Source organism: Symphalangus syndactylus, chromosome 5 (assembly GCF_028878055.3).
Source record: "Symphalangus syndactylus isolate Jambi chromosome 5, NHGRI_mSymSyn1-v2.1_pri, whole genome shotgun sequence".
In the NCBI taxonomy this organism is placed as follows: domain Eukaryota; kingdom Metazoa; phylum Chordata; class Mammalia; order Primates; family Hylobatidae; genus Symphalangus; species Symphalangus syndactylus.
The window spans coordinates 130475065-130493644 of record NC_072427.2 but is presented as its reverse complement, the minus strand read 5'-3'; the positions used below and the strand labels follow the sequence as shown (position 1 = coordinate 130493644).

Below are 18580 nucleotides of genomic sequence, written 5' to 3'. Positions count from 1 at the left end.
TTATTCATCATTGTATTACTGTCCCAAGCAAAGAGAATGGCCCATGTAGGCCCCTAATAAGTATATCTGATGAAGCAATGGGGAAATTAATCCCTTCATGCAGTGTCAGGTCTTTCATTTAAAAACTTTTTCTCCTCCTCTATTTAAATGTTGAAGGAGAGCATTTAATGACAGAAATTGGTTTTCTTGAGACGTCCGGAGGAAGTAGGATTCTCCTCTTAACCCAAAGGACTAGAACTGCTTACTGTGGAGATATGATTTTAAAGAGACCCAGAGCTGCTAAAGGAGGAAGGGTGCACATTAACATGAAAATTCTTCGTGAAAGAACCCTACAGAAGAAGTCAGGAAGAACTCTGCAAGGATGACTCGGTGACACTGTGAACAGCTGATGCACACGGTATCAGACACCACCAAGATTCCATAAGGCCCATCATGGTTACCTATCTAGCTCAGTATAAGATCTGATTAAGGGATCTGAATCATCTTTTTATGTTCCTTGATTTCTAGGACCTAAACATTAAGAGGAAAGTTAGAAATGATTTCCTTGGTCTTTGGGGGCTGGTATCAAACCAGTCACTCATAGATAAGAGCACAATGTTCACCGTTATCCCTGAAACCTTCATTTGTATTTCAGAGCACACAAGAGATGTCTGTCCTGGCCTTCTGCACTAGTCAATCCCAAAAGGACTATGCTAGTTTTTATGGGTTAGGTTTCATGACAGTCTGGAAACTCTTCCGCCTACAGTTAGGTAACTTGGACACTTTGGATATAAGGTAATCAACCGCTTGGCTAGATTCAAAGGTTAGCTAACTACACGAGTTCCCTACAGGAATGAGAAATGAACGAATGACCACTAAGGGGAAAAAAAAAAGCATATGATGTTAACTTGTTCAATGCCCCCCAAACCAGGGTTGACTTTCATCTAGAAAACAACACAAACATCTGGACAACTTCAAGCCCCTGGCAGGCTGAGAACTTCTTACTGCTTTGGCCCTCTAAAATGAAGACTTCGTGGGAATCAAAATGGGCCAAAGCCGAGCACAACTAAAAAGGAAAGCTCATCCTCTCACTCTGCACAGGGAGCAAAAGCAAGGGGAACTCCCCTAAATGACTGGATCACTGGGATCACCCAAGCAGCCCCACAGACATTGATGTCTATACCCGGTGGTCATCTCTCTGCCTTCTCTCATCCCAAGCCCCTCTCGTGTAGCATCCAACCGAAGCCCACACGGATAGAAGCCTGTCCACTTCCCCGGTCTCAGAAAAGATCCGGGCCGCTCCTGTGCTGACTCCGCCTCCACCCCGCGGCCCCTCGGCTCACCCCAGGCAGCCAGACAGTCGATTTGCAGAGGCAGCTTTTCTAGGATCGGCACTGGCTCGAAAGCGTCGTGCATGGCGGCAAGGGGACAGTCGCCACCGCCGTCTCGCCCAGAGTGTTCCGGGCCGGGCTGGGGTCCGGAACGAGGCTGGGTTAAGGGTAGACCGGGATCCGGCCAGGAACCCCCGGCTACAGGCCTTTCAACAACACAGCTATCGTCAACCCCGGACTTCCTGCTAGTTAGGCCCGCCCCTTCCGCAGCCGAAGTCCCGCCCCTTCCTCCCGGTGCACTCTCGGAACTGCTTTGTTGCTGAGTTGCCACCGTCACTCTGGACCCATAGCTACTCCATCCCGAGTAGCCATGGGCTTACCACAGAAGGAACAAACTCTTAATCTTAGAACTGTTTTAGGCAGTGGGCGTGATGGTTAAAAACTCGGCCTTTGGCGTCAGACCTCAGACGGAGATCTACCAATTAGGAAATTAGCTGTGATTTAGAAAATTTAATATTTCCATGCCATACTTTCCTAATCTGCAAAATTTGTGTAAATACCTGTGATCTAGTGTCGTGAGCGCTTAGCAACACCTGACACACACTAAGCTCTCAATAAGTGGTAGCTTTAGTATTATCATTATATCCCAACTAGTACAAGCACCTTACCTTTATGCTTTCATGGTTGTTCTAGGCCAGTGGTTCTGAAAGTGGTTCTAGACCAGCAACAACAGCTGTAGCAGCAGCACCTGTGAACTTGTTAGAAATGCAAAGTTCCAGGCCCATTCCAGTTCTACTGAATCTGAAACTCGAAGAGAACAGCAACCTATGTTTTAATAAACCCCAAGGTGAGTCCATGCACTTAAAAGCTTGAGAACCACCATTTTAGGCTAGGGTTGTTCAGCGATAGCACTACCGGCATTTAGGACAGGATAATTTCTTGTTGGGGGAGGGGGCATGTTCTGTACAATGTAAGATGTTTAACAGCATCCCTAACCTCCACCCACCAGATGCCAGTATCTTCCGCACAGAGGTATAAAATGTCTCTTTGCCGTATGTCCACTGGGAGGCAGAATCACCCTGAGAACCACCATTTGAGGCCAATGCTTTTCAAATTTAATGTGCATACAAATCACGTAGAGACATTGTTAAAATGCCTCTTTTGATTCAGTAGGACCAGAGTAAGACCCTCAATTGAGCGCCAAAAATCTCCCAGATGTTGCTGGTCCCTGGATCACCTTTTGAGTAGCAAGAGTTTAGGCAAGAGATGATTCACTAACTCTTAGAAGTCAGTGAAATAAGCCTTCTTTTAATTTGATGACCACATTCCTACCAATTCAACTTTCCAAAGCTGTGTCTTACATCCTAATATTCCTTTTAGTAAGGTGTCATGGCTTTTCCTCCTATAGGACCCGGGACCTGTACTGTCTGAGGTTAACCTTAGTATTGCCCTTGAAGACTTAAAAAACAACAAAGTTTGGGCTGCAAGAATGATCTATATCTGGTAATTTCCCCCTAGGAAAACATCAGGTCAAAAAATTAAGCATTTGAGTTTAAAGCAAAAATGTAAAAGAAAAAGGGTAAGTCTGTGATATGAAGTCAAAAAAACTGGTCCTGGTCATTTTATTTTCACACAGTATGTTTCTTCATATGTAAACTAGGAATACTTGTCCCATCTTTACCAAATGCTGTTCTGATAATCAAGTGAAAAGTACTTTCAAGTAGTCAAAAATATAAAAATTGCTAAACAAATCCTGTGTTATAGCTGATTTTCACCATAGAAGCTGATCACCTTCTTAAAAATTTAGAATTACCAGCTGTTGTGCTGGAAGAAGGTCTAGTACCTTTTCATTCAGGCCCAAAACCCTAAGGTTTATATTGTTTTACAGATTAGTGCAAAGCTATCAATTTCTTCTGAACCTGTCCTAAGAAATAACACACTATATCCATTCCCAGTAATACAGAAAGCTGTAAGTAGAATTATCAGGGCCCAGGCTATGGAATTTGAACTATAGACTCCTGCTTAACACAATGGGTTTTTTTTTTTTCCTAGTCTCAAGTCAACATCAAAGCAGCCTAAAAAAAATTTGACCAACTATCCTGCTGCATTACAACTATTATTGATCTGCTAAGTTTTAATATGCAATAGCAGCATGCAACAATACCACCAGCCTTTGGCTAATGAATTAGCATGAGAATATAGTCAGTTCTTCAGATTGCTGTTCCTCAGAGATACTTCCTAGGAAACTTATTTTAAAATAACCATAGCAAAGAGTTGTAGAGAAACTACCTAAGGGTTAACACTTTCACTGCAGTACGAGTTCATGAAGATTGTGGTCATGTGGTCATTGGTTTTAACAGAAAATAAGACAATCTAGAATAAAAGCCATAGAAAGAAATTTTTCATGAGTTTGAGAGAGAGGGTCTTTAGAAAAAGTTTGAAAAAAATGAGAAAAATGCATTAATTTTGTTAAATTTTTTTATATTAAAAAGTGGCATGAACTTTTTATGTAGAACAAAAATCTTGGGAAGGCAAAATTGGATAAAACCATTAAAACAGAAATAGAGTGCTTCAAATGAATCCCATCACCTTGTGATGTCCCTTATAAACAGTCTCTAAACCAATACCAGATACCAGAACAGTCCATCCTAAAGAACGAGCAGCAGTCCAGGGCCTCCACGCTACTTCATGCAGTAACTGTTTAAATTAAGCCAGCAGGACCTGTTTTCTTTGTATAAGCTACCACTTCTGAAGCATTACAGTTCCTCTAGCACGGTACTCAATCACAGCACTTGGAGCACCTCTCTGCATAAAGGCAAACAAAACATTGCCTAAGGACCCTGCAATGCCACCCTTGGAGGCTTACAAAACAGTAGTTAAAAGTTTCGGAGTGTGCACCACATTGCCAGCAATGGGATGTGTCACAATAGCAGATGTCAAAAGAGTTAAGCTAATATTTCTCTTTAAAGTACATCTGAAATAGAAAAATCTTTAATATACACCATTTGTAAACAAAATTGCACTTGATTTTGCTTTTTTAAATGATCTGAATCATACTGTAACAGTTTCTTTTTTTTTCTTTTGATCATTGATACAACTATGGCTCCTTAACTCAGAAGGGCCCCTTTTTCTCAAAACAACCTCTGCAAGATGTAACCTTGACTTCCCAGGAAAATGAAAGGTAGTTAACAATTTCCCCCATCACCTATGTAACTCCCTAAATAAATAAAAATTACAGGCAGTTGCTCCTGGAGATTACATATTATGGTGTTGATGACAGTCTTTTAGAAGACGTTAAACTTTTTAGTTTGTCAGATTAAAAAAATGAAACATTACAGAAAGTTCAGGAACAACACACTTAAGTTGCATGAACATCCATGTCAGAGTCTGGGAGGAAAGGGGGCAGCAGTGTTGTAAATAAGAAGCTCGTAGATTTTTCTCATCTTATGAACTTGTTTTCAGTAAGATGTTCTCTTTGTTCTGACACCTCTCGCCAACTCCAATGCCCAAAGATCAAGGAACAGATCAGGATGTCATTGCTTCCTTTAATCCCATGGAGCCGTACAGAAGACTGACACAGATGCTGATCTCTTCCCTGATAGTAGCCATCTTTAACTGCAAATCTTCCCATTCCTTACTCCATTTTGGACCTTTCAAAGTGTGTGATCATTCGTTCCTAGGGAAAAAAAAAAGGTTTAAGTATATTAGGTTAAAATGATCTGTATTCCAAATATCTTCTATACAGACTATCCAAGCAAACATCTTCCATGAGTACTTTATGTTAATTAAATGTTTAGAGAAATGGTTCCTAAACATTTATGAAGATTTTGAACATACAGATGTCCAGACCTCACCCAAGAACAACTAAATCAAAAGCTCTAGGCTTCTGGACAGAAAATCAGCACTCAGAAGGAAATGTATAGAGTCAGTTAAGATGGCTAAACAAATACTTACATAAGATTAGGCTTTAATAAAAATGTGTAACTCCTCTAATTCAGGAATTTAACTTGAAGACCCAGTGAAGGATGAGGGCAAAGACATGCACCTAGTTAACACTCTGCACTTTAGAATGGTTAGGAGGGTTGATTTGTTATGTGTTTTTTACTACACTTTTTAAAAATCATGTAAAAAATAAAATTACATTTAATTTAATATAGTATTTACAGTATCCCATTTCAATTAAAATAATTAATGTACTACCCTTAAATTTCCCTTCTTAGGCAATTTTATACCTTAGAGTTAATTTTCATTTTTCTTTTGCTTCATTGGTGAAGTACCTCTCACTATTGTATCACAAACTGAAAGAACTACAAACCTTTTTTGAATATAATCAATCACATCAGATAATCTATAGATGTTTCCCTTTTTCTTAAAAATATCCTTTCTGATGCTCTCTGTTCTCCATTCCATCCAAGCCTGGTGCCCAGCTGCCAACCTGAGAATTTCTTACATCATACTGGGAATTTTTCTTGTCTCTGTGCTGGACCCTTTATTTCCTAGATCCCAAGTCTTTTTCTTAGCTTCCTCATTTTTGTGGAGAACATTTTCCACTACTTTCTTCAGAAACTGCATATAGGACATCAATTATTTTACTTCTTGTATGACTAGAAACATCTTTATTTTACCCTCAAAATGATAGTTTAGTTGAGTACAGAATTCTAGGTTGAAAATAATTTTCCTCAGAATTCAAAGGCTTTGTTCTGGTTTCCAAAGATGTTGTTGAAAAGCCTTACGCCATTTTGATTCCTGGTCCATCATGTAAATTGTTTCTCCTGCAATTCATTTAAGGTCTTTTTCAGTTTTAAGGGAAAAAAAGGCCTTGGAGGAAGTGATGTCAGCAAGATGACAGAATAGGAAGCCCTGGACCCTCCTTCCCTCTACAGACACACTGATTCAATAATACATGGAAAAATTCCCTTTGTGGGAATCCAGAAACCAGTTGAGGGTCTTCTGCACTATAGGAAAGCATGAAACCAGCTGAATCAAAGTCGGCAGAAAAACCTGAGGCACCCTCTTGCCATAATTCTTCCCTTCCCATGGACCCAGCACAGTACCACATGATAGGGAGGAAACCCTCAGCTCCCAGCTTCTTTTTGCAGAGGGAAGGGAATGACTGGAATGTACATCCAACATTCTGACTTTTCTGGAACCTACACGAGAGACTGTTTTCTGTCTGGCCTGAGTCCGAGAGCTAACAACAAAGGGCCCAGGTTGGAAGTTGCTGAAATCAAAAGTGGAAGTTTGGACTAGCAAGCATGAGCTCACTACAGCCCCTCCCCCAGCTCAGTGCAGAGTAAGCAAGTAGAATCCCCAACATCCCCAAATCCCAGCTTTTCCCTAGGGAGGAGAGATGGACTGTGAAAATGTTCCAACTTTGTAAGAGGTTACCTGAGGGAATGGTTTCTGTAGGGAATGTTTTGAAGCAGAGATGGGACCAGCATACTTTAGGTGCCTGGGGCCAGTATGAACAAAAAAAGAGCTGGGCTATGCCACTGGCTCCAGGAGACTCATGATACAGCAGATAAACACAAAAGAGAGCAAGAGATGATAAGTTCCTGGAGAGGGAAAAACCCAGCAAATCCCTCTGATTGGGAATACATATGCAGAAGTCCAGAAAAAGACACAATACAGAGTGGGTTAGAGAGGCCATCAGAATCTCCACGCAGGATGATTGGTGAGGGTGTTCTCCTGTACGATGCCAGTCCATTAACACTGGAAAGGTAACTGTTTTTTTTTTTTCTAATGCATTGAAACCAACACAAAGAATTAAGGAAAATGGAGAATCGGAGAAACATGGCCCAGACAAAGGAAGAAGATAAATCTCTGGAAACCAACCCCAATGAAACAGAGGTATAGGAATTATTTGAAAGAGAATGCAAAACAACCATCATGAAGATGTTCAATGAACTCAGGAGAACAATGCATGAACAAAGTAAGAATTTCAACAAAAATATACAAAACATTTTTAAAAATATGCCAAGAAATTGGATAACCTAGAACAAAATATATAATTCCTAGAAGTATACAACCTACCAAGACTGAATCATCAAGGAATAGAAAATCTGGGGAAAAAAAAAATACACAACCTGGTAAGACCTCAACAAGAAAGAAGATTCCATCAGTAATCAAAAACATCCCAACAAAAAAACAGCCCAGGACCAGATGGCTTCTTTAGTTGAGTCCTACCAGGTACTTAAAGACAAAGTACACTAATCCTTCTTAAACTCTTTCAAAAAAATTGAAGACGAAAACATTTATTTGGAAGGAACTTCCAAACTTATTCTATGAGGCCAGCATTACCCTGATGCCAAAGCCAAAGACATGACAAGAAGAGAAACGACAAGCCAATATCCCTGATGAGCAGACGCAAAAATCTTCAATGTAACACTGGAAAACAGAATTTAACGGCACATTAAAAGAATCATACACTATGACCAAGTGGAACAAAACAGAAAGCCCAGAAATAAAACTACACATATATGGTCAACCAATCTTCGAAAAGAGAGACAACACTACACAGTGGGGAAACTGACAGTTTCCTCAACAAATGGTGCTGGAAAAACTAGATATTCACATGAGAAAGAATGAAAGTAACTCATCTTCACTATACAAAAAAATCAACTCAAAATAGATTAAAGACTTAGACAAGTCAAAATAGATTAAAGAATTAGACATAAGATCTGAAACCAAAAAACTCCTAGAAGACAACCTAAGTTTCTTAAAATTGGTCTTGGCAGTGATTTCTTGGCTATGACACCAAAAGCACAAAGCAACAAGAGCAAAACAGACCAATGGGACTACATCAAACTAAAAAGCTTCTGCAGAGCAAGGGAAGCACACAACAGAACGAAAGGCAACCTACAGAATTGGAGAAAGTATTTGCATACTACGTACAGTCACATATCACTTAATGATAGGGATACATTCTGAGAACTGTGTCATTAGGCAATTTCATAGCTGTGTGAACTTCACAGAATATACTTACACAAATCTAGATGTTATATACCCTACTACATACCTCGGCTATATGGTATAAGCCTATTGCTCTAGGCTAAAAACCTGTACAGCATGTTACTGTACTGAATACCAAAGGCAACTGGAATACAATGGTAAGTATTTGGGTATCTAAAGATATCTAAACATTGAAAAGGTACAGTAAAAATACAGTATTGGCCGGGTGCAGTGGCTCACGCCTGTAATCCCAGCATTTTGGGAGGCCGAGGTGGGCGGATCACGAGGTCAGAAGATCGGGACCATCCTGGCTAACACGGTGAAACCCTGTCTCTACTAAAAAAATGCAAAAAATTTGCCGGGCATGGTGGCGGGCACCTGTAGTGCCAGCTACTTGGGAGGCTGAGGAAGGAGAATGGAGTGAACCCAGGAGGCGGAGCTTGCAGTGAGCTGAGATGGCGCCACTGCACTTCAGCCTGGGCAACAGAGCAAGACTCCGTCTCAAAAAAAACAAAAAACAAAAAACAGTATTATCTTATGGGACCACTGTCATATATGTGGTCCGTTGCTGACTGAAATGTGGCATAGGACTGTATCTGATAAGGGTTAATATCCAAAATATATAAGAAACCCCTATAATTCAACAGCAAAAAATCAACTAACTTGATTAAAAACTGGGCCAGGGACTGGAAGAGACATTTCTCAAAAGAGGGCTTCCAAATGGCTGACAGGTATATAAAAAAATGCTCATCATCACTAATCATCAGAGAAATACAAACCAAAACCACAAGGTGTCACCTCACACCTGTTAGGATGGCCATTATCAAAAAACAAACAATAACAAATGTGGGCAAAGAAAGAAATTGGAACCCCTGTGCTTTGCTGGTGGGAATGTAAAATGGTACAATCACTATGGAAAACAGTATGAAAGCTCCTCAAAAAAATTTTAAAAACAACTACCATATAATCCAGTAATCCTACTTCTGCATATATACGTAAAAGAAATGAAGCAGGATCTCAAAGAGAAATGTGCACTCCCATGTTCACTGCAACATTATTCTCAACAGCCAAGTTATGGAAATAACCCAAGTGTCCACTGACAGATAAATGAAGATAACGTGTTACATATATACAATGGAACACTTGTCAGCCTTAAAAAGGAAGGAAATTCTGACACGTGCTACAACTTAGATAAATCTTGAAGACATTATGCTAAGTGAAACAAGCAAGCCACAGGAGGACAAATGCTGCATGATTCCACTTATATGAGTTATCTAAAATAGAACTCAAAGTCAGAAATAGAATGGTAGATGCCAGGGGCTGAGGGAGGGGGAAGGCAAGAGTTGCCGTTCAGCAGGTATAAAATTTCAGTTAAACGAGATGAAAATGTTCTAGAGATCTGCTGTACAACATGGTGCTTATACGTAACAATACTATAACGTACACTAAAGGAGTTAAGACAGTAGATCTCATTGTTATGTTTTCTTACCACAAAAAAGCCTTATGTATACTTGCAAAATCTTGCACAGTGTTTTCACAGAGGAAAATATGAACAGATGGCTGAACTCAGTGCTACCAAATTACTATAGCAAACTTGCATTCCCATGAAGGACACAATCAGGTTTCAATTAATCAGCCTTCTCTGCTTATAGCAGCTCATGTAGAGCTGAAGTACAAGGGAAGCCTTAAAAGCAAATAATTAGCAGAGGCAGACCTCAAGAGGGAGATGTGGGAACAGCAGAATATACCACAGAAAGCAAAGTGTTATGTAGATAGGTTCAAATCTGAATGGTAGAGTTCTCAATTATTTCAATACATAGAACAGCTAAGGAATTTGATACTGTACATGCTGTGTCAAATATCGTGTCACTGGGAAATGAACAAAACATTTTTAGCAGCCAATTCAACACAATGAATCAGAATCAGACAAGATGCTTCCAAAAGGGTTCCTGAAAAACAAAACAAAACACAAACAAAGAAACAAAAACTCTATAATGACCTAATATTCAGAACATGTCCAGAACTAGTTTCCATGAACTCAGACCACAATTCTTTTTCTTTTCTTTTTTTTTTTTTTTTTTGAGATGGGGTCTCACTCTTTTGCCCAGGCTGGAGTGGCGTGATCTCAGCTCACTGCAACCTCTGCCTCCAGGGCTCAAGTGATCCTCCCACTTCACCTCCCAAGTAGCTGAGACTACAGGTGTATGCCACCATCTCCGGCTAATTTTTGTATGTTTTGTAGAGATGGGGTTTCACCATGTTGCCCAGGCTGGTCTCAAGTTCCTGACCTCAAGTGATCCTCCTGCCTTGGCCTCCCAAAGTACTGGGATTACAGGCATGAGCCACTATACCTGGCCCACAATCCTAACATAAGACTTCATGTGAAGCCTTCTAGATTAACTGTATGGAGGCAAAGTAAAAGATTAAAAATATAAATATTAGGGGTACTAATTATAATCCTTACTATCTGAAGAAGGTAGTGACAAAAATATTATTAAATAGTAGGTAACAATTTAGATTTTGTTTTGGTCTACTATATTCCTTTCTCAATATTTTTCTTTATTATTTTTGCCAATATTAGATTAGGGTTAAATTTGCATTTCTTACAGACGAACTAGATGGTGGAGAGTACTGTATTTACTACCCAATTTAAACAAAAACATTCTCAAGTCTGACCATATAACTTTGAAAAGTGAAACACGTATAGACAGATGCAAAGAAAGGAAAGATTCTTGAATGTTTGAACTCTATTAGTATTTCTATTCTTATCCTTTTCAACTATATAAACTATAGTTTTCAGGCCACTACTGAGTCAAATAAAGAGAATCTCCATGAACAGACGATTCATGACTTTCTATTTAGTCACCACATACACAATTTATGCACGTGAATTGAGTACCAACCTCATCTGAATCCAGAAGGGCTGGAAGTGCTCTGCAGAGAGAGAGAAATACTAAATTGAACAATGTAAAATAAAGCCATAAATGGTTCATAAAAGACATTGGAACAATGCAATTAAAAGCTTTATAATTATCTAAGATTTGCATTTTATTAATGGCCCTTTTAGGGAAAATAAACAGCAAATACAATAAGCAACAGTTACAGAAATTGTATAGAAAAAAACATATTTTGCAATGCAACAGGACCAATGTTTCATTAAAATTATAGCCCTGGAAAGGAACTAAAAATTGCAAAAGGAGTATCCCATTCATTTTAAGATCTACTACATAGCTAAATCTTTCTAAGCAGAAACGTCATCTGAATGAATAAACCCAATTAATTTTGTTTGCAGATTATTCCTATTCTTTTAATTATTTTTCAGTATCTTGTATTTTCATGAGTATAACTTGCTCATTTAAAATAATAACAAAGTAGTACTAACTTTGAAATAGGATTCTTGTGGTAATCGTTCAAAAACTTACACATCTGTCACAGAAGAAGGAACATTCTCTTCTACCCACTTCAAATCATCTTCCTGCTGGGAACACACAAATACCACTCATTACTAAAATGCACCACATAATACATCTCAAGTAAGGACATAAAGGTCTTAAATTTTGTCTTTCATAATTCTGTAGTTGTACATTCACAAATGGGACTGCTGACAGAAAAGCAAAATATTTTAATTTTTAAAAACATTTTTAAAAATCCCTTTGACCAACATCTCCCCAGTTCTCCCAGAGCCCCTGATAACCACCACTCAACCCTCTGCTTCTAGGAATTCAACTTTTTTAGATTTGACGTAAGTGAGATCATGTGGTATTCGTCTTTCTGTGCCTGGCTTATTTTGCTTAACATAGTATCTTCCAGGCTTCTTCACGCTGTCGCGAATGACAAGATTTCCCTCTCTTCTGAATCTAAATAGTATTCCATTGTATATCGAAATACACGTTTTCCTTATCCATTCATCTACTGATGGACATGCAGGTTGATTTTGTATCTTGGCTACTGTGATTAATGCTGCAATGAACATGACAGTGCAAGTATCTCTTTAACATACTGATTTCATTTCCTTTAGGTATGAAGTGATATGAATGCTGGATCATACTCAGTGATATGAATGCTGGATCATAAGGTAGTTCTATTTTTAATTTTGAGGAACCTCCATACTATTTTCCATAATGGCTATACAAACTCACATTCCTATCAACAGTGTACAAGCGTTCCTTTTTCCATGTCCTTGCCAACACTTGTTTCTTCATTTTGATAAATGCCATTCAAACAGGTGTAAGGTGTTATCTCATTGTCGTTTTCATTTGCATTTCCCTGAGGATTAGTAATGATAAAAACTTTTTCATATACTTGTTGGCCATTTGTAGGTCTTATGTTAAGAAATGTATATACAGGTCCATTGCCCATTTTTAAACTGGGCTATTCGTTTTCTTGCTACTGAGTTCCTTATATAAATTGGATATTAACCCCTTAACAGATGCAATGTTTGCAAATGTTTTCTCCCATTCTGTAGGTTATCTTTTCACTTTGTTAATTGTTTCCTTTGCTGGGCAGAAGCTTTATAGTTTGATGTACTCTCACTTCTCTATTTTTGCTTTGTTCCCTGTGCTTTTGGGGTCATATACAAAAAAAAATCATTGCCACGACCAATGTCACAGAATTTACCTCCTGTTTTCGTCTAGTAGTTCTACTGAGGGTTGGAAGATGGGACAAAGAACAAAGACGAATGGAAAAGTCATACTTACTGCTTTGTTAACTTTACTATTTCCATTGGGTTCTTGTTTGGTACTTCTCATTTTCATTCCTTCTGTAGAAGAAAATAAATATACATTGTTTAACTTTGTGAACAGATCAACAATGTCGGCAAAACGGATTCAGAACTTTTTCTTTTTTTAAATTAAAAGCCCCAAAGTTACTTATCATAGTTTTATTTTAAGCTTCCTAATACTTGTGAAATATACAACAGATGTTTCTCCATCTTTACATGTAAGCTGGGGATTTCAAAGCAAAATTTTTAGCTCACTTCTAGCAAGTAAAATGGATACTTAATGTGCAATTACTTACTGAATTTACCATGGCTTCATCTTAAGATTCACACCCTTATTTTCTTAACCCTAACTTCATCCCATACCAAATATAGGAACAACACAGTTATAAAATAATAAACAATGTACTTACAGAAAAAGAATATTTAAAGTACTAATAAGAGGTGAATTTTATTATTACCAAAGCTTTCTTTCAGCATAGGCTCCTTTTGTTCATCCTCCTCCTCTTCCTCAGACAATGGTGAAAAGGCAAACCTAACAGAACCAAAGTAGAACAGAAGGAAAAAATTAGAAAACTTCAAAAACTGCTATACCAGTTGCATTTTACAAAACTAATTATTGAAACTGCAATTATAGTAATTCATTAAATCAGTTTAATAATAAAATTTCTTCCCCTTCAGAAAGCTCTTAATTGCCTATATTAGCAAGAGAGAAGCAGGACAGTATCATATTTATGAGTGCAGGCTCAGCTGAATACTACCTGTGACATCAGACTAGTTACTTAATCTCTCTGTACCCAGTTTCCTCATCTGTAAATAAGGGGATAATAGAACATTACTCATAGAGGTGTTTTGTAAAAGTAAGTCATTACAAATAAAGTGCTTAGAACAACACCTGTCACATTTAGTAGACAGTCAACAAATGTTCATTCATAAGGATATGTATCAAATAGAGTTAAGTAAATTCTCATCTAATTTAAAATCACAGCCTTCAAATTGGGAGTTAAGAGAAGGGAGGCCTATTCCAGGTAATTTGAAATTTTAGTTTATAAGTGAGAAGCTCAGAAGATGAAGGTCTGACCTGGTATATCTCAGATGCCTTTCCTTAACAACTTCCAAGAGATTCAGCAAAGCAGCTCCCAGACATGTAATTCCTAGAATGCTTTAGCTTTTATTTATTTGTTTTATTTTTTATTTTTTTTTTTGAGACAGAGTCTCACTCTGTCACCCAGGCTGGAGTGCAGTGGCATGATCTCGCCTCACTGCAAGCTCCACCTCCCAGGTTCACACCATTCTCCTGCCATAGCCTCCCAAGTAGCTGGGACTACAGGCGCCCGCCACCACACCCGGCAAATTTTTTTGTATTTTTAGTAGAGACGGGGTTTCACCGTGTTAGCCAGGATGGTCTCGATCTCCTGACCTCATGATCTGCCCGCCTCAGCCTCCCAAAGTGCTGGGATTACAGGTGTGAGCCACCGTGCCCGGCCGAATGCTTTAGCTTTGACCTCACTCTATACTTCCCATTTTATTGTTACCTACTATTTTCATTCTACCTGGCTTTTAAAACTCTCTTTCATGATAACAATTCTTAATAAACTAGGAACAGAAGGGAACATCTACAACTAGTTAACGGGTAACAAATTCCATGGTAAATATCATAGTTGATGATATTTGAGAAGCATTTAATGTCAGAGTAAGATGAGAGGGCCCACTGTCATTGACTCTATTCAATATTATACAGGAGGGCTTAGCCAAGCTAATAATATAAGAATCAAAATTGAGGCAGGAAGATTATTTGGCAAAAAAGGAACATGTAATGATTACTTTAGACAAAAATCTATCTGAAAAGAAAATGTGGAAATTATCAGAACAATGTAACAGGAGGGTTGCTGGGTATGATATACATTAAACAATCAAGCCGGGCATCGTGGCTCATGCCTGTAATTCCAGCACTTTGGTAGGCTGAGGAGGACGGATCACTTGAGGTCAGGAGTTTTGAGACCAGCCTGGCCTACAAGGTGAATCCCCATCTCTACTAAAAGTACAAAAATTAGCTGGGCATGGTGGTGGGTGCCTGTAATCCCAGCTACTCAGGAGGCTGAACCAGGAGAATCCCTTGACCCTGGGGAGCAGAAGTTGCAGTGAGCCAAGATTGCACCACTGCACTCCAGCCTGCGTGACACAGTGAGACTCCGTCAAGAAGAGAGACAGAGAGAGACAGAGACACAGAGAGAGAGACAGACAGAGAGAGAGAGGAAAAGGCAACAGCATTCCTACATATTTGGAAAAGCTGTATATATTTTTAAAGGGTGCATTCGTAAGAGCCACAAAAATTTAAATCAGAAGTTACAAAACATAATTCAAAGACTAAAAAATGGAGAGATGCCACAGTCAAGGAATTATCAAAAATATATATATAATCTCCCTAATTCATTAATTCAATTAAGTTCCAATCAAAATCTTAATAGGTTTTCCTAGAATTAAATAATCTCAAATTTTTATTAAAAAACAAAAGCTGGGTGTAGTGACATGTACCAGTAGTCTCAGCTACTGAGGAGGCTGAGGTAGGAGGATCCCCTGAGCCCAAAGTTTGAGTCTAGCCTAGGCAACATAGCAAGACCCCATCTAAAATAAAAAAATTTTAAAAATAAAGGGCAAAAATTCAACACCAAAGGCTTTTTAAAAATTTTTTTGAGACAGGGTCTTGCTCTGTTGCCCAGGCTGGAGTGCAGTGGTATGACCACGGCTCACTGCAGCCTCGACATCCCAGGTTCAAGTGATCCTCCCACCTCAGCCTCCCAAGTAGCTGGGATTACAAGCACGCACTACCATGCCCAGCTAACCTAAAACATTTTTTTTTGTAGAAATGGGATCTTGCTATATTGCCAGGGCTGGTCTCAAACTCCTGGGCTCAAGCAATCCTCCCAGCCAGACCTCCCAAAGTGCTGGAACGACAGGTGTGAGCCATCACGCCTGGCCAAAGGCTTTTTTTTTTGAGAAGGAGTTTCACTCTTATTGCCCAGGCTGGAGTGCAATGGTGCGATCTCGGCTCACTGCAACCTCCCCTTCCTGCGGTTCAAGCACTCCTGCCTCAGTCTCCCAAATAGCTGGGATTACAGGCATGTGCCATCACGCCCAACTAATTTGGTATTTTTAGTAGAGATGGGGTTTCTCTAGTTGGTCAGACTGGTCTCGAACTCCCGACCTCAGGTGATCTGTCCGCTTCAGCCTCCCAAAGTGCTGGGATTATAGGCGTGAGCCACGGTGCCTGGCCCAAAGGCTATTTTTAAGAGCCAGGTAGTATGCGGCTGAGCCTGCACTTATAAATATGATTAGGGGTTCAGGCCCTCCAGATACCACGGTTTATCAGAAGCCTAGGGTAATTTACACAGTGCTACTGATGCAGGACCAGAACAGAAGAGAGTAGAGAGCCTAGATTCAAGTAATTCTTGGTGGATGAACATCTTGATTGTGATTTTTTTTTTTTGAGACGGAGTTTTGCTCTTGTTGCCCAGGTTGGAGTGCAATGGCGCAATCTCAGCTGGTTGTAACCTCTGCCTCCCGGGTTCAAGCGATTCTGCTGTCTCAGCCTCCCAAGTAGCTGGGATGACAGGCACCCGCCACCACGCCTGGCTAATTTTTGTTATTTTTAGTAGAGATGAGGTTTCATCATGTTGGTCCGGCTGGTCTCGAACTCCTGATCTCAGGTTATCCACCCCCCTCAGCCTCCCAAAGTACTGGGATTACAGGCATGAGCCATCACGCCCGGCCTGATTGCGAAATTTTTTAAAAGTCATTAGAGAATAATTTTTTGACCTCACCTCAGGCTAGGTAAGAATTTGTCAAAATAAGATGCAAAATGTACAATCCTTGAAGGGAAAAACTACTCCATATTTCTGAGATTTTGTATGATTAAAAACAGCATAAAAAAATCAAAAGATTATTAACTGGCAGAAAATATATGCAATACTTAGAACAAACAAAATATTGGCATACAAAATATATTAGAAATTCCTACAAATTGGGCCTGGTATGGTGGCTCACGCCTGTAATCCCAGCGTTTTGGGAGGCCAAGGCAGGCGGATCGCTTGAGCTCAGGAGTTTGAAACAAGCCTGGGCAACATGGCAAAACCCCATCTCTACAAAAAATGCAAAGATTAGCCCAGTGTGGTGGTGCACACCTGTGGTCCCAGCTACTCAGGAGGCTGAGGTGGGAGGATCATTTGAGCCCAGGAGGTGGAGGTTGTAGTGAGCCAAGGTTGCTCCACTACACTCCAGCCTTGGCTTCAGAGCAAGACCCCATCTCAAAATAAATAAACTCCTACGAATCAATACATAAGTGATTGTTACAGTCTGAATGTCTGTCCCCTCCAAAACTCATGTTGAAACCTAATTCCCAGTGTGACAGTGTTGGGAGTTGGGCCTAATGGAAGGCATTTAGGTCATGAGGGCTCCACCCTCATGAATGAATTAATGCTGTTACATAAAGGGTTTTCTGGAGTGGGCTCTCCCTTTTGCCCTTCCACTTTCTGTCATGTGACGACCCAGTAAGAAGGCCCTCACCAGTTGCTGACACTGCGAGCCAACAAATTTCTGTTCATTATAAACAAACAGTCTGTGGTATTTTGTTATAGCAGCTGAAAATGGACAGAGACAATGATCAATAAGCCAATAAAAAATAAGCTAAAGACCCAACCTTAAATTCAAAAAGTAACAATATTAATTCTCATCCACCAAATCTGCAAAAATTAAATAAAATGATGGGACACAAAACAAGGGAAGAAGAAAAAACCTCTCTTGTACCATTGTTGTTAAATATGCAATTTCTTTCAGGTTTCTTTTGGGAACATAATCTGGAAATACTTTAAAAATTACAAATAACACATATCCTTCAACCTAGCAAATCCAAGCCCACTCATTAAATATTTCTTGAGCATGTGTCAGTGTGTAGTGAGAAATTAACCTTCATTGACTAATGTGAGGTGATCCCTATACCCATAAAATGTCCTGTCTTTATTTGCCTGGGGACTTTGGCTGACAGTGTAACAGTATGGTTTATGATAGGGGCTTTGGGCCATACCATATCAGCTCTGACCTCTAGAGGAAATGGTATTAGCCTGACTGCCAGGAGGGGTTGGAAACTAAAAGTCAGCAACAGAGACAGTATGTGATTGAGCCCCAGTAAAAACTCTGGACATTGAAAGCTCAAATGAGTTTCCCTCGTTGGCAATAGTCTGTGCATACTGTCACATATTTGGCTGGGAGGAGACAACACCGTCCAATAAAAATCTTGAGTGCTGAACATTAATGGGCTTTCCTAGACAGAAACAATGTGTTACTACATTTTTGTTGCTGGGGAAAAGAACGGACTTGATGTACTTCCTCAGAAGAGAGACAGAACACAAGGAAAGAAAATACAGATTTCCCCAGACTCTACCTGCTATCACCATTTTGTTGTAATACACCTTAACTGTGAGTATAACCGTATGCTGCATCCCATGAGGCCTTCTAGTAAATCACTGAACATTAGGATGGTCTTGAGGACCCTGACGCACCTCAAACTGGAAATATCCCAAATGCCCATTAATAAGAGAATATGTTA

At 39.5% G+C, this 18580-nt stretch overlaps 2 protein-coding genes across 8 annotated transcripts in view; both read right to left on the bottom strand.

Moving 5' to 3' along the window:
- Window positions 1–1593, bottom strand: part of VPS39 (VPS39 subunit of HOPS complex) — a 56422-nt gene extending 54829 nt beyond the window's left edge. Inside the window, exon 1 of one of the 2 annotated variants that reach the window (XM_055278847.2) lies at window positions 1323–1593. In XM_055278847.2, the coding sequence (XP_055134822.1) occupies window positions 1323–1395 (73 nt within the window). In that variant the 5' untranslated portion in view covers window positions 1396–1593. The remainder of the gene's footprint in view (window positions 1–1322) is intronic. The other variant, XM_055278846.2, reaches the window with a different exon arrangement.
- Window positions 1594–3774: 2181 nt separating this feature from the next.
- Window positions 3775–18580, bottom strand: part of TMEM87A (transmembrane protein 87A) — a 63797-nt gene continuing 48991 nt past the window's right edge. For 4 of the 6 annotated variants that reach the window (XM_055278880.2, XM_063639576.1, XM_055278876.2 and 1 more), the window contains 5 exons: window positions 13440–13513; window positions 12959–13020; window positions 11684–11739; window positions 11165–11195; window positions 3775–4986 (listed from right to left, as the gene is read on the bottom strand). In XM_055278880.2, coding sequence (XP_055134855.1) covers window positions 4945–4986; window positions 11165–11195; window positions 11684–11739; window positions 12959–13020; window positions 13440–13513 — 265 coding nt within the window. In that variant the 3' untranslated portion in view covers window positions 3775–4944. The remainder of the gene's footprint in view (window positions 4987–11164; window positions 11196–11683; window positions 11740–12958; window positions 13021–13439; window positions 13514–18580) is intronic. The other 2 variants (XM_055278881.2, XM_063639577.1) reach the window with 1 other exon arrangement.